Source organism: Chelonoidis abingdonii, chromosome 25 (assembly GCF_003597395.2).
Source record: "Chelonoidis abingdonii isolate Lonesome George chromosome 25, CheloAbing_2.0, whole genome shotgun sequence".
Taxonomy (NCBI): domain Eukaryota; kingdom Metazoa; phylum Chordata; order Testudines; family Testudinidae; genus Chelonoidis; species Chelonoidis abingdonii.
The window spans coordinates 12072451-12085193 of record NC_133793.1 but is presented as its reverse complement, the minus strand read 5'-3'; the positions used below and the strand labels follow the sequence as shown (position 1 = coordinate 12085193).

The 12743-nt window shown below is 51.6% G+C and overlaps 2 protein-coding genes across 7 annotated transcripts in view; one reads left to right on the top strand and one right to left on the bottom strand.

The window, feature by feature from the left end:
- The window catches only part of LOC116837931 (discoidin, CUB and LCCL domain-containing protein 1-like), a 63612-nt gene extending 58604 nt beyond the window's left edge, over positions 1-5008 (bottom strand). For all 3 annotated transcript variants that reach the window (XM_032802845.2, XM_032802846.2, XM_032802847.2), the window contains exon 1: positions 4913-5008. In XM_032802845.2, coding sequence (XP_032658736.1) covers positions 4913-5000 — 88 coding nt within the window. In that variant the 5' untranslated portion in view covers positions 5001-5008. The remainder of the gene's footprint in view (positions 1-4912) is intronic.
- Positions 5009-12625: 7617 nt separating this feature from the next.
- GMEB1 (glucocorticoid modulatory element binding protein 1) overlaps positions 12626-12743 on the top strand; it is a 17230-nt gene continuing 17112 nt past the window's right edge. For all 4 annotated transcript variants that reach the window (XM_032802879.2, XM_032802876.2, XM_032802881.2 and 1 more), the window contains exon 1: positions 12626-12711. The gene's annotated coding sequence lies outside the window, so the exon portion shown is untranslated. The remainder of the gene's footprint in view (positions 12712-12743) is intronic.

The window sequence follows — 12743 nt, the reverse complement described above, 5'->3', positions numbered from 1 at the left end:
AAACCTTCTTGCAAGCCCGCCTTTTCATAAGGAACATGTGCACCCCCAACTTCCCACCTACTGGACCTGCCTGCAACACCCCTGATGATCTCATCTCATACTTTCCCAAACTGCAAAAGCTGTGGAGCTATGGAGGAAGCCGGCAGAATTCCCAGTTTCGGCAGAATCCCGATTCCCACGGTCTGGGGGTTATTTTTTCCTGATATGTAAAAAACTCTAATTGAACTTTTTTGTTTTCCCGGCACACTTGCATCTTCCTGGGTATATTCAGCAGGAAAACACTTTCATAGTGTTCAGCAGATTCCTGCCAGGATATTTGCTACAGGATGCAGGAAAGACAAAACACAACACTGCATCTCACTTCTTTTTGGTTCCAAGCTACAGCATCAAAACCAGGCAGCACTTGCATTCTGTAAGGCCAATGCTAGATGTCTATTGCCTCGGTGTGTGTATGTGTATCAATAGGTTAATGTCTAATTTATTGACTTCCAAAGGCTTCCTTTCTAGGAACCAGTTAGCGCCACAAATATTTAACCCTGAAATCAGCTTACAGCTTTGAAAAAGAAAATCAAATGCAATTTACATGGAAATCTACAAGAGAAAATGCCCTGTTCCCTTAATCTGATCCTTTTCAGAGGACTACAGCGTACTCTTAACTAGTGCTGGGCAAACTGGTTTTGGCCAAAAACAAAACGAACAAAAAAAGCAGGTGTGGAGACCTTGAACTATTTTGCAACTTTATGTTGATTTCACCAAACTGTTCAGCGGGGGGAGGGGGAATACCCCCAAATTGAAACTTCATTTTAACATTTTCTAAACTTTTCCATTTTTTGGTTTGAAATGAGTTTTTGTTTAAAAATGTCCTTTAATATTATTTTTAAAACCATCAAAACTGTCTTAAATGCTCCGCATGTAAACCGAATGTGTCATTTGACCACAAGTGAGTTTTTGTTTTTGACTTTTCAGCGGAACATAAGTTTTGCAAAATGTTGGTTCATCCCAAAACTAATTTCTCTGCCCTCCTCGATTTTTTTTTGAATTGATGGTGAACCTAAAAATCTATTACTTGCCAATCTCTACCCTTAATCCATGCACAAGATGCCATGGACAGCCGAAATCTCCTGCTTGGCTCATGTGTTTCATACTAAACTCCAACCAGGGTAAATGAAATTTGCAGACCTTTTCATGATTATGGGAGACCAAGCTATGGTCTACTGAACTGATCACAGCACAGAGTCATGAGACCTGGGTTCTCGTCCCACCTCTGCTACCGATCCTCTGTGCAACCTTGGGCAAGTTGCCATCCTTCTCTAACTTTCCCCCTCTGCAAAATGAGATGAGGATACCCATTTATGTGAAGGGCTTTAATATCTATGAATGAGAAATACTATAAAGTGCAAATTGTTACCAGCATGGTTGTAGGCATGAAATCACACAAAATTCACTCGCTTCACACAGTTACCAGATGAATTTCACTGGAAATATTTATGGGCTCATCCAACTCCCAAACTCAACAGTCAGCAAAGCCTATCTGAACTGATGCAAACAGGGGGGAAAGGATTTGTATGAATCGCTGCGAACTGGAACCTCTAAGATTTCCCCAGTTGTTAACCATAAGCTGTATATATCCTCTTAGCGCTGAATTCAGAATCAGGCCTCATAACACTACCGGTCCACAGGCATGGCTCCATAGCAAAGTCTGCAAGATCCACATCTTGCTTCTCCGAAGCCCTGGGGTCAGAGATGATACCGTTTTACTACAAGGTATTAATGTGAAACATGATCACAGTAATGCAGGATGCCCAGTCTAAAAGAGCAGATAACAGCACTGAGCAGCTGCAGCGCAGGCAGTATATGTGAGGAGGAGATATCACTGTTTGACACTGACGAGCTTTCACGGTAGGGACCTGAAAGGGTAAGAGATTGGGGCCGGGGGAAGAGATCATTGCATCTGTCCAGTGGAGGGGGCAGAAAAGCACATTTTCTAGCTAATTCATTCATATCTCGCTTACACCTTTTCCTTCATACTTGTGTTTTCCCACCATTCCATCCAGCCTGTTCCCAGTTTCCCCACTGGCTTCTTATAGTAACATCATGACAGCCCCTGACTTGAGATTTGGTCTGGAATAATTGGCAGTTGCTGTGGTTTAATTATCTGAGTATAGAAATGCTAAGTCTCATGAACCTTCTTGTTATTTGGCTAAGCTAAATCAGTTCCCCTCTCGCAGAAAAAAGAAGCCACCCAGCTTTTATGCTGCTCCTTTCTATGTAACTGTGTGGCCTGTTCCTGTTTCCACTGACATCAAAGGGAATGGAGGGCCTGATCCATGCCAATGGAAAACCTTCCACTGACTTCTATGAGCTTTAGATCAGGCTCTGAGCCACTGACTGGAGCAGATGGGTACCCATGCCTACCAGTGCCAGGCCAGATCCTGAAAACCCTTACCCATGACAGCAGTCCTTATTCACAGGAGGATCTATCCTGAAAGATGCTCAGCACCCCTCAAAGACTTAGTGTGAGTTGGGAAGCACTCAGTACATCACCGGATCAGGCCCACAAGCAAGGAGCAGCTGCTCACAAGATCAGTCCGAGGGTGCTAAGAGGAACAGAAAGGGGGTTATGCAATGGCCGCCAAGTTGGCCGGCACCCTTGGGGTTGAACCGGGGAGCAATGAACACACACGGAGCAAAAGCGCCTGCTGCACGGCTGCAACAGACTCATCTCCTCAGTGGGTCGGCACAACACACTCTGCAGCACACTCACCAGTGGGTTACACTTGTTCCCCTTTCAGGGAAGGGTTACAGGGCCACCTGGCAGACTGTTCCCCATGGCATTTACTCTCTACTCCTCAGCCTTGCAGCTCTCAAAACCCTTCACAACCACTTCTTGCATTGAATGAAGCTTTGACAACGTGCTCAGGCCGTATAAGGTGCAAAGCTGAGCAGGTCCCTGCCCCAAGGAACATGCTATCCAAGAGACAACCCCTGAGGAGACAGGACACGCTGGGAGGTCCAGGGAGGGTGTTCACTTTGCGGTTTGCTCTCCTTGTGTGTGTTGATGTCTTTTGGGCAGTTTCAGAAGAAGTGAGGTTTTAGGAGGTGGCTGAATGAGGAGAGTGTGAGGCCTGGTACCTGGGCTTTGAAGGTTGATCCCATCCGAAGGGGCCGTGCAACACTTAAGCTATGTCTACACTGCAGAGCTGTGCCAGATACACCCCAGTGTAGACAAGGCGTGCACCGACAGAAGGAATTTTTCTGTTGATATAGCAACACTGCCCCCCTGAACAACAACTGCTATGCCAAATCGGCAGACCTGCGTCTGCACTGGGCACTTTCTCAGCATAGCTATGGTGGCAGGGGGCCAGGGGGGTAGGGGGTGTTCACACCACTGACTGATAGAACTAGGCTGATATGTTTCAAGTCTAGACCAAGCCTGAATCTGGCCAACTTCTGCTGTACAATTCAGTCACTATGGGGTATACATATTGGTCACGTTTCATTCCTGTGTGTCCTTCTACAGCAGTGGTTTTCAAACTTTTGTACTGGTGACCCCTTTCGCATAACAAACCTCTGAGTGCCACCCCCCTTATAAATTAAAAACACTTATTTATATATTTAACACCATTACAAATGCTGGAGGCAAAGCAGGGTTTGGGGTGGAGGGTGACAGCTCATAACCTCCCTATGTAATACCCTCGCGACCCCCTGAGGTGTCCCGACCCCCAGTTTGAGAACTTGTGTTCTGTAGCTTTTCATTCATACAACACACCAAGGAGCCTCTGGAAATAGCCACATTTTCAAAAACAATCATCGTAGACTGAGAAAGAGGCATTAATACACAACCAGCGTATAAACAGCCAGTCCAGTCCTATATGTGCATGAAAATGGACAGCAACACCCACACTATGGACTTCAGCACCAGTTGCCAAAACTCCCCTTGACGCCAATGGGAGCGTTTTGGAGGAACAATCACGCAAAAGCCAGAGATGGGTATTCTGACCTACTCCAAATACCTCATGCATATACACAGGCACAAGCGCACACGGCTGTGGGGTAACAGTTACGATCCACTGAAATTCACAGCTGACTGGGTTTTGCCTCCTCGGCAATGATCCCCCCACTTGGTAAGGCAACTCCCATCCTTTTCATGTGCTGTAATAGTTATATGGCTTTTCGTATTTTTCACTCCATGCATCTGATGCAGTGGGTTTTAGCCCACAAAAGCTTATGCCCAAATAAATGTGTTAGTCTCTAAGGTGCCACAAGGACTCCTCCGTGTTTTTGCTGATACAGACGAACACAGCTACCCCTCCGAAACCAGATTTTGTTAGTGATTCAGTTTCCAAACAGTGCAGATACAAGGAGACCCGCCACACCAAAGATTGGGGTGATTCGCCTGGAAAAAGCACACTCTACATCAGAGACGCTGACTCCATGGGTGTTCCGGGGCTGGAGCACCCAAGGGAAAAAATAGGGGGTGCTCAGCACCCACGGGGGCGATCAGCTGTCAGCCCACTTGCCTGTGACAGTCCAGCGTGGACTGGCCACCCATTTGATTCCCACAGGCGCTTTAAAAGAGGCAATAGCGCGCACGTTACAGTTATGTTATGGGTGGCCCCACGGAGCCCAGCGCGGAGCCAGGGCAGTGGAAGCAGCTGGCGGGAGGGAGGGCTATTCCGTGCAGCAGATCCGGTGCGTTTCCCTGCCGCGATGGGTCCGATACGGGGAGTGGGCTCTCCCCTTTAGCCCGAAGGGGACTCTGCGACCCCTGCCCCGCCCCACCGCTCTTGCTGGGCAGAGCCCGGACCCAGCTGCCCCTGGCGGGGGTCGCTTCGCCTCACCCCGCCTGCCACTCGCAAACTTTTCCTTGGCAGCCGGGAACTTCTCCCCCCGCCCCCGCGCGGGGACTCACCGCTCTGGGCGCCGGCCGGCGAGACGTCCAGCGGCCGCAGCAGCTGGAACAGCTGGAGCAGCAGCGGCGCTCGCAGCCGGGAGCGCATCGCAGCGGCAGCCGCAGCAGCCCGGCCCGATGCTCGGGCCCCCTGCGCGCTGCAGCCCTCCGGGCCGCTGCATCCCGGCGCGCGGGAGTCTCCCCGCCCCTCCCGGGCCATTGGCTGCCGGCGCCGGCCGGCCCTGGCCACAGGCCTCTCCCCGCTGCCAATCAGCGGAGAGCCGGTCCCGGGCTCTCCCCGGCCCGTGCCCTATTATGGAAGCGGGGCGAAGGCGCGGGCCGGGGCAGGTGCAGGAGCTCGGCTCTGCCAGCGCCGGGACGCGTCACGCGGGGAGTGGGACGTGGGAGCGAATCCAGAGCGGCTGGCGAGGAGGGGGAGGCGGCGATCTGCCAGGCTGGGCTGTAAAGTCAGGCAGAAACCTCAGATACCTGCACCCTAGAGCAGTGGGTCTCTGCCAGGGACACCCCCAGGTGTCTCCCACACCTGCACACCTAGATCGGGGTTCAGAGTGGCAGCCTTGTTAGTCTGTATCAGCAAGGAGAAAGAGGAGTCCTTGGGGCACTTTAGAGACTAGCACATTTATATAGATCTTCCAACTGTGCTTGCCACTGCATGCATCCCATTAAGTGGGTTCTAGCCCATGAAAGCTTATGCCCAAATGTGTTAGTCTCTAAGGTGCCACAAGGCCTCCTTGTTCTTTTTACCTAGATCGGTGTTTCTCACCAGAGGAGCCATTACCCCTGGGGGCTGCAAGACAGGGTTGGGGGGACTCAGGCCTCCGCGTCCGGAAAGGAGGATAGTAGCCGGGAAAGGTTGAGAACCGCAGCAGGAGAGCAGCCCATCAGTGATGGAATTTGAAAGGAAAGGGGTCCCTTTCCCAAACTGATCTCTCCCCCCAGCTTTGGGAGAGGATCAGAATCCAGACCAGGATCTGCACCCAAAGGTCACAACTGAAACCACTATCTCTATAAGAGTGGGACACCCCTTCCTCCTCCCCCCCCACCTGCTCCATCTAGAAGCCCCCAAACATGAATGGAAATCCGGGATGGGATGGGGGAGCATCTCTACCAAACAATATTTACATGTTGGTATTAAGTGTTTTTTAAATGCAGCCGCTGTGACCGCATTTGACGGCCATCTGGAGTTTTTCTTATGTCCACAACTGCCTGGACAGTGACTGGGGTTGGGGCAAAGTAGCGGCCCTACCCTCTCTGCCTTCCTGTTGTTCCTGGATGCAACCCCCCAGCAGGGGTTGGGCCCTGTTCCCCTCTGGAGACACGTGGGGCACAATGCTGGAGGAGCAGGCAGCCAGTGAGTTCCCCACCTTCCCTGGGGCAGTGGGGATCAGGCTTTGGGCTTCAGCCCTGGGGTGGGGGCTTTGGGCTCTGATCGTGGGGGTTTCGGGCTCTGACCACCTTCCCTAGACCCCTATCCAGGGCTTAATTTGCCCCCAGGCTTGCCAGGGCTGAGTAAGTCTGCTGTGAAAAGTGATACTTGTATGTTTGTTAATATCATTTTTCACACAGACTTACTTACTAGCTAGCAATAAATAAATTACAAAGATTTGTACTTGTCTATGTGCATATTTATTTGTTTTTCCTAAAGCTAAGTAAGTATTTTAGGGGAATGTGTGAGAGTGGCCACCAGCAAGAGTTGGTGGCTGCACTCTGAGGCCACCAGAAAATTTGTCCTGAGAACCCAGAGTCACCATGGCCTGGAGGAAGGAGCAGATTCCAAGCCCAGAAGGGACCAGTGTGATCCTCTATCTGACCTCCTGTATAATGCAGGCCAGAGAGCCTCCCACAGTAATTCCTCCAGTAGATCTTTTAGAAAAACAGCCCATCTTGATTTAAAAATGGTCAGTGATGGAGAATCCACCTTGACCCTGGGTAAATTGTTCTAATTGTTAGTTATTCTCACCCTTAGAAATGGATGAATTACTTCCAGTCTGAATTTGTCTAACTTCAGCTGTCAGCCATTGGATGTTTTATACCTTTGGGCACTAGATTGAAGAGCCCATTATAAAATATTTGTTCCCTGTGTAGACGCTTCTAGCCTGTGAACAATCCATCCCTTAACCTTCGCTTTGGTAAGTTAAATAGACCGAGATCTTCGAGTCTATCACTATAAGGCAGGTTTTCTCATTCTTTAATCATTCTGGTGGCTCTTCTCTGTAGAGCCCTGCACAGATACAAAAATGTGTATCCACATCTGATCCATGATCTGCAAAAATTGTCTGCGGCTATCCACAGATTTGCAGGGCTCTACTTACCATGGCCAGGCTGAGGCTCCGAGGCATCCCCCTGCCAGAGCCTGGTCAAAGAGAGAGCGTGGGCAGCCGTTGGCAGGTGGAGGGACCCAGGGTCCCCACAGCTGCCAGCGCAGCCCTCCTCAACCCGGCTCTGGCTGAGGGGGCAGATTTCCTGGTTACAATGACCATTTACCTGCTGATTTTAGAAAGTCTAACTGTAGTCATTTCTGTTTAACATCCTCCTAATGAATATTAGCAGAATGTAAAGAGTGTTCTCACCACCGTCAGATGAGACTATGTCAGGATTGGGTGCCAGGCAGCTCTGAATTTGGATCCTGGCTCTACAATTCGCTATGTGGCCTTGAACAAGGCACTATGGGAAAAAGTTTCCACTCGTGCAGGATAGTTCTGGTTTTGGGAGCTGTGTCTGAGACCCCTTGTACCTGGGTTTCAAAGGTGCTGAGCACCCACACTTATTTTAAGGTAACTAGGAACAGTGGGTGCTCAGTGTCTGTGTAAACCAGACCTAAAGAGTCTCAGATTGGGCACCCAAAGTCACTGGCCGAGTGACTTGCCTGAGGTCACACACAGAGTCTGTGGCACAGCTGGGGCTCTAGAACCCAACTTTGTGTCAATGGAAAGTCCACCGGGGGTGGGGGTCAGTGGTACAGCGTGGCCCTAGGCTGGTGCTACAGCAGGGATTCCTGCTTGCACATTACTTAGACGAATGAATGAATGAATGCACTGCTGGCGTGCGTTCCCTTCAGTCAGCGTTTATCCCAGTAACCAACTAGCAGATTCCAGTTATTTGCTGCTTCAAGGACTCCTGGGTTTTGTTTCTAGATTTGCTGCGGGTGGATTATGGGTAAAATGCACATCACCCTCATAAACCCAAGTAATTGCTGCAGCGGAAGAGTGTGTGTGTGCTGTAACAGTAAACTGAAACTCCCCACCCGCCACACAGTCCTGCCCCTCTCCCGCAGCTCCACTTCTGTGCCAGGAGCTGGGTGGGTGTCTCTGAATCTATGTAAACGTGGATTGGGCAGCCCCTCCCTTGACCAGCCATCTCCTTTGTCCTACGCGGGGTCAGCACAGGTATCTCTGTCCCGGCACAACTGATTTACCTACGGCCCTTCCCTAGTACAGCCCCAATGGAGGGCGAAGTGAAGCACCAGTCCTCTGAATTTCTTCTTCTGTGTCTCATTTTAACCTGCCTCTGCCTCAGTTTGCTGATCCACCCATGGGGACATGATAGCACAAAGGAGCAGACAGTAAAATATCAATCAGAATAAATGCCTCTATATCCATCACTGTAAAATAACAATAATCAGGAGTGGGGCAGTCAGGTTCCAGGGAAACCCTTTCTGATTGAACGTTTAGTGCCTGATGCCTATTGAAGCAGCAGCTCTTGTTAATTTGCTATTCACTGCAGGCTTCTTTACATCTTCCGCACACGCTTGGCATGAGTGCGACACACATTGGCACGGATGCCCCTTGGCGCCATCGTGTGGTCACGATAAGTTTGACGCTGACATAGGTAAGTGGGTACAAATGTACTGGCTTGCAGAGCCTGCCTGGGCCCGAGGGTGTGGCACTGGCCTTTACCATGTGCGACGCCTCCACCGGAAGGAGGTGACACAACACAAAATCAAAGAGAAGGTTGCACTCAAGTCTTAGAGTTTGTCAAACCATAAACCCACTCAGCAAAGGTTTCCCACGATATTTGTAAACACATGTAGGATCCAGTTGAAACAAGGGGTATAAAGCAAATAAACCTGCCCCTGCAGTGTCTGCAACCCAGAGGGGGCAGCACTGAGCCCGTCTGAACTTGAAAACAAGCGTGAGCAAAGTGAAACTAACGTTCACGGGTTTTCTTTGTCCAAGCTGGGCGGGGGGATGCTGGGTGTATAAATGCTGACAGTGTGGAGCAGGTTGGTATTATTGTGTTTTCTCTTCTTGCCGAGTGAGAAGGGCTGTGAGGGGATTAAAAGACAAGAGGGCTTGATTCTGATGTTGGCTGAGATGCACCTAGATGCTCTTTAAATTAACTTTGCACCTGCTAGTGTTCTCGGCCAGGCCAGACCCTGCCTGCTTCAAGGGGTAAATCAGAGCAGCCTTAGGGACCCAGAGTCCTCTGTGCCACAGGCAGCTGAGACTAGTCAGAGCCTAAGGCACTCCAGTCACACCCCTCCCCTGACACGCCAACGCCCACACTAGGGGCTGCAAGAGGCCCTGGCACAGAGCCATTCTGTCCACTTCATGCTGGCGGGGAAACCCAGTCTCTCAAGGGCAGGACTGAAGGATATTGGTGCAACAAGCAGAAGCTACCACAGCTACTGACTTCAGTTCTGGGCCTGATTTTCAAAAGTGCTCAACCGCCCACCTGCAGAGTGCACCTTTAGAAACATCCCCACTTAGTTTGGTGCCTAAAGGAGCTGTTTTGAAAACCTGGCTCTAAAACACCCCTGATTTCCACTGGCCTGAAAGGAGAACCAGGTCCGCTGTGTGCTATGAAATCCATGTCAGGGCCTTGCATACTTCCAAGCCTCATTTCCATACATTGGGTGTTTTTAAAAACAGGCCCTCCAACCACATGTCTCGTCATTCCTTACTGAACCCAATCTTGGGCCAAAATCTCAGCATATTTGAAGTGTATGGGCAGGCCCCTGATCTACATCTTTCCTTCTGGAATTGGAAGACTAAGCTCCGGTTTTGAAACTCTTAAACTCCTAGGCAACGCTGGGCAGGTTGACTCAGCTCTTTATCCTTGCCCACATCAGGCTCTGTGCCGTTTGCTGCATGTGGCTCTTTCAGATGAGACCTTACAACCTAAGGTCTTTTCTGCTCTGTGCAAGCAATAAGGAGTGGGTGACAGTGCTTCTCATAAGAGCAGGAGGTCCTCTCGCTGTCAGGCAAGGAGCTGTGAGACAGGCGGCTACTGCTCTCCACTCCAAAGGTAGCTGCATTTCAGTTGTGCTGTACATGGCTGATGAGATGCTTTGGGAGAAAAGGTGTCATAGAAATGTGAAGTGTTATTAGGCTCCTGTTTCTAATCAAGCCTATGCTCAGCTGTCTGCCAAACATGAAACAGGCATATTCTTCTGGGAGGGGTCATTAATGCCTTAATATATAAGGAAAAGGTATCCAGAGCCGGCTCCCGACACCAGCTAAAAATGCAGGTCCTTGGAGCGTCCAATACCAAGGGGCAGCCCTCCGGCTGCTATGGGGGCGGAACGTCCGGGTCTTCGGCGGCAATTCGGCGGCGGGTCCCTCAGTCCCTCTCGGAGCGAAGGACTCGCCACTGAATTGCTGCCAAAGTGGAGCAGCGCAACTGCGCTGCCGCAACTTTTTTTTTTTTTTTTTGCTGCTTGGGGTGGCAGAAAACCTGGAGCCGGCCCTGATGGTATCTGGCCCAAACGTTAGCTAAGTGGAAGTCTGTGGCGGCAACCAGCCATTAGGCCGACATCTATGCCCCGTTTGCATCAAATGGAGCAGCCCACAGAGCCTCTGGGGCCCAGCACGCAATGCTCCCCATCATGATTCGAAAGTCTTAAGTACAAAGGCTACAAGTCCTAGCATGCAACCCTCCAGCTCGTGCAAAAGTCTGGTTTGTGTTAGGAAATCGAGCCAGGGCTGAAAACTGTTCAGCAGTGGGTCTCCTTAAATGGAAAACAGCTGAACTGCTAGTATAGACTGGGCTGAACCATTTGCAGCAGTTACTGAACGTGTGATTGAGACTCAACAGCAAAGGGGTAATTTCCTAGTGTGGACATGATTTCAGTGGCCTCGGCCCAGGCCACAAATCCCAAAGTCTAGTGCAATTCTCCTTGATCCAAGGAGCAGGGGTGAGGTGAGGCTACAGAGACTTAAGGTTTATCTTGATCGGAGTGGATGGCACTTGGATCAAGATGAAGTATTTTGGGCTGGAACATGGAGCTAACCCAAGGCTACCTAGATGGAGCATTGCATGCTGGCACCTTTACCCCAGGGCAGGGTTAGGATGCCAAATCAATATCTAGGGAGGCGGCCACATGGTGCAGCTGACCAGCTGGTGGGTGTATTTGATCCATCACTCGGGCAATTTTTTTTTCTTCTCAGCTGCTCAAGGCAGCAAACCATGTAGGGGTGGCCCTGCCTGCAATTATATAAGGGCTGAAAGGAAGTATGCCTGGATTGCGTGAAACTGAGGTCTGTGTGGCTCCCATCTTCCTCCACATTCATCTGAGCCTCTTGTCCTCATCTAAAGCCTGTGTTTAGGCAGAATAGGCAGGATCCCCTTCTTATAGTCCTGTAGGCGGGGGGGGGGGGAGACAGGCCAGACAGCAGACATGGCAGAGCGAGGGGCAGAGCTGCCCACGTTGGATAACTGGCTCTCAGCTGAGCAGTCTCCCACCCCAGTTTGGTTTTCCTGGTGGGTGGGAATGTGACTAAAGAACAGATAAGACACGTTAATTATTTTTAAACAAGGAAAACAATTCATTCCTAGCCCGAGGCGAATCCAGACCAGAGCTGCTTCTCCAAGGCCTATGGGACCTCTGCCCTCATCCTCCATTCAGTGCCACTCTCAGATGGTTGCAATGATGAGTTTGAGTGGCAGCCCTGAGAAATCCCTGGGAAGCCAGAGCCTCAAGCCAAAAGCCTTAGAGGAACAGGTTGGCCATAGTGAGGACATCCCCATGGACAACATCTGTTTTGGTGTCTGAACCCCCCCCTACAAGTGCAGGCTGGCTGAGCACATGGGCACTAGGCCAGTGTCATGCTGACACCTGCCTCCTCCCCACCCTCTCCCTGAAAGCCCTTGAACCAGCAACCTGTGTGTGCAGAGTCACATGGCGGGGACAGGGAAGGGGAGATGCTCTGCTGAGGAGAACAGGAGGGCGGGACCTTTGCTCACAGCCTTCCTGATGCCTTCCAAGGGCAGGGGTCCCGGGCCATCCCCCTAGAGGCAAGACAGGTCTCAGGTGCGGGTGACCCCCAGGATGATGGGGATGACCCTGTGGAGCGATGGGATGAAGCCCCAAGGCAGGGTTCCCACAAGGTTGCCCTAGAGGCAAGGTATGGGGTGAGGGTGGCCCCCCCAGCAGGTGGCCCCCCCCCAGGCGGAGTTCCCACGTGATCACCCTGGGGCAAGGTGGGGGGTGAGGGTGCCCCCCCCCAGGAGGTGCCCCCCCCAGGCAGGGGTCCCACGTGATCGCCCTGGGGCAAGGTGGGGGGTGAGGGTGGCCCCCCCAGGCAGGGGTCCCAGCTGCCCCCCGAACTATGCACAGGGCCCGGGCTGGAGGACGCAGCACCCCGGGTTCCCGGCTCCTTTCGAGGAAGGGGGGGGGGCACCACAGCCCCAGAGCGCAGCACAGCCGGCCTAGGCAGTAGACAGGAGTAAATGATCCGCGGCCCCTTTAAGGGAGGCGGCGGCCGGAAGTGCCGGCGACCCAGTGCTGTCGCGAGCGCGCCTGCTGCGCATGCTCATTCCTCCCCTCCCCCAGCCCCTGACTCGGCCGTTCGGAGACGGTAAGGGACGGCAGGCGCCGCGCTACGGGAGC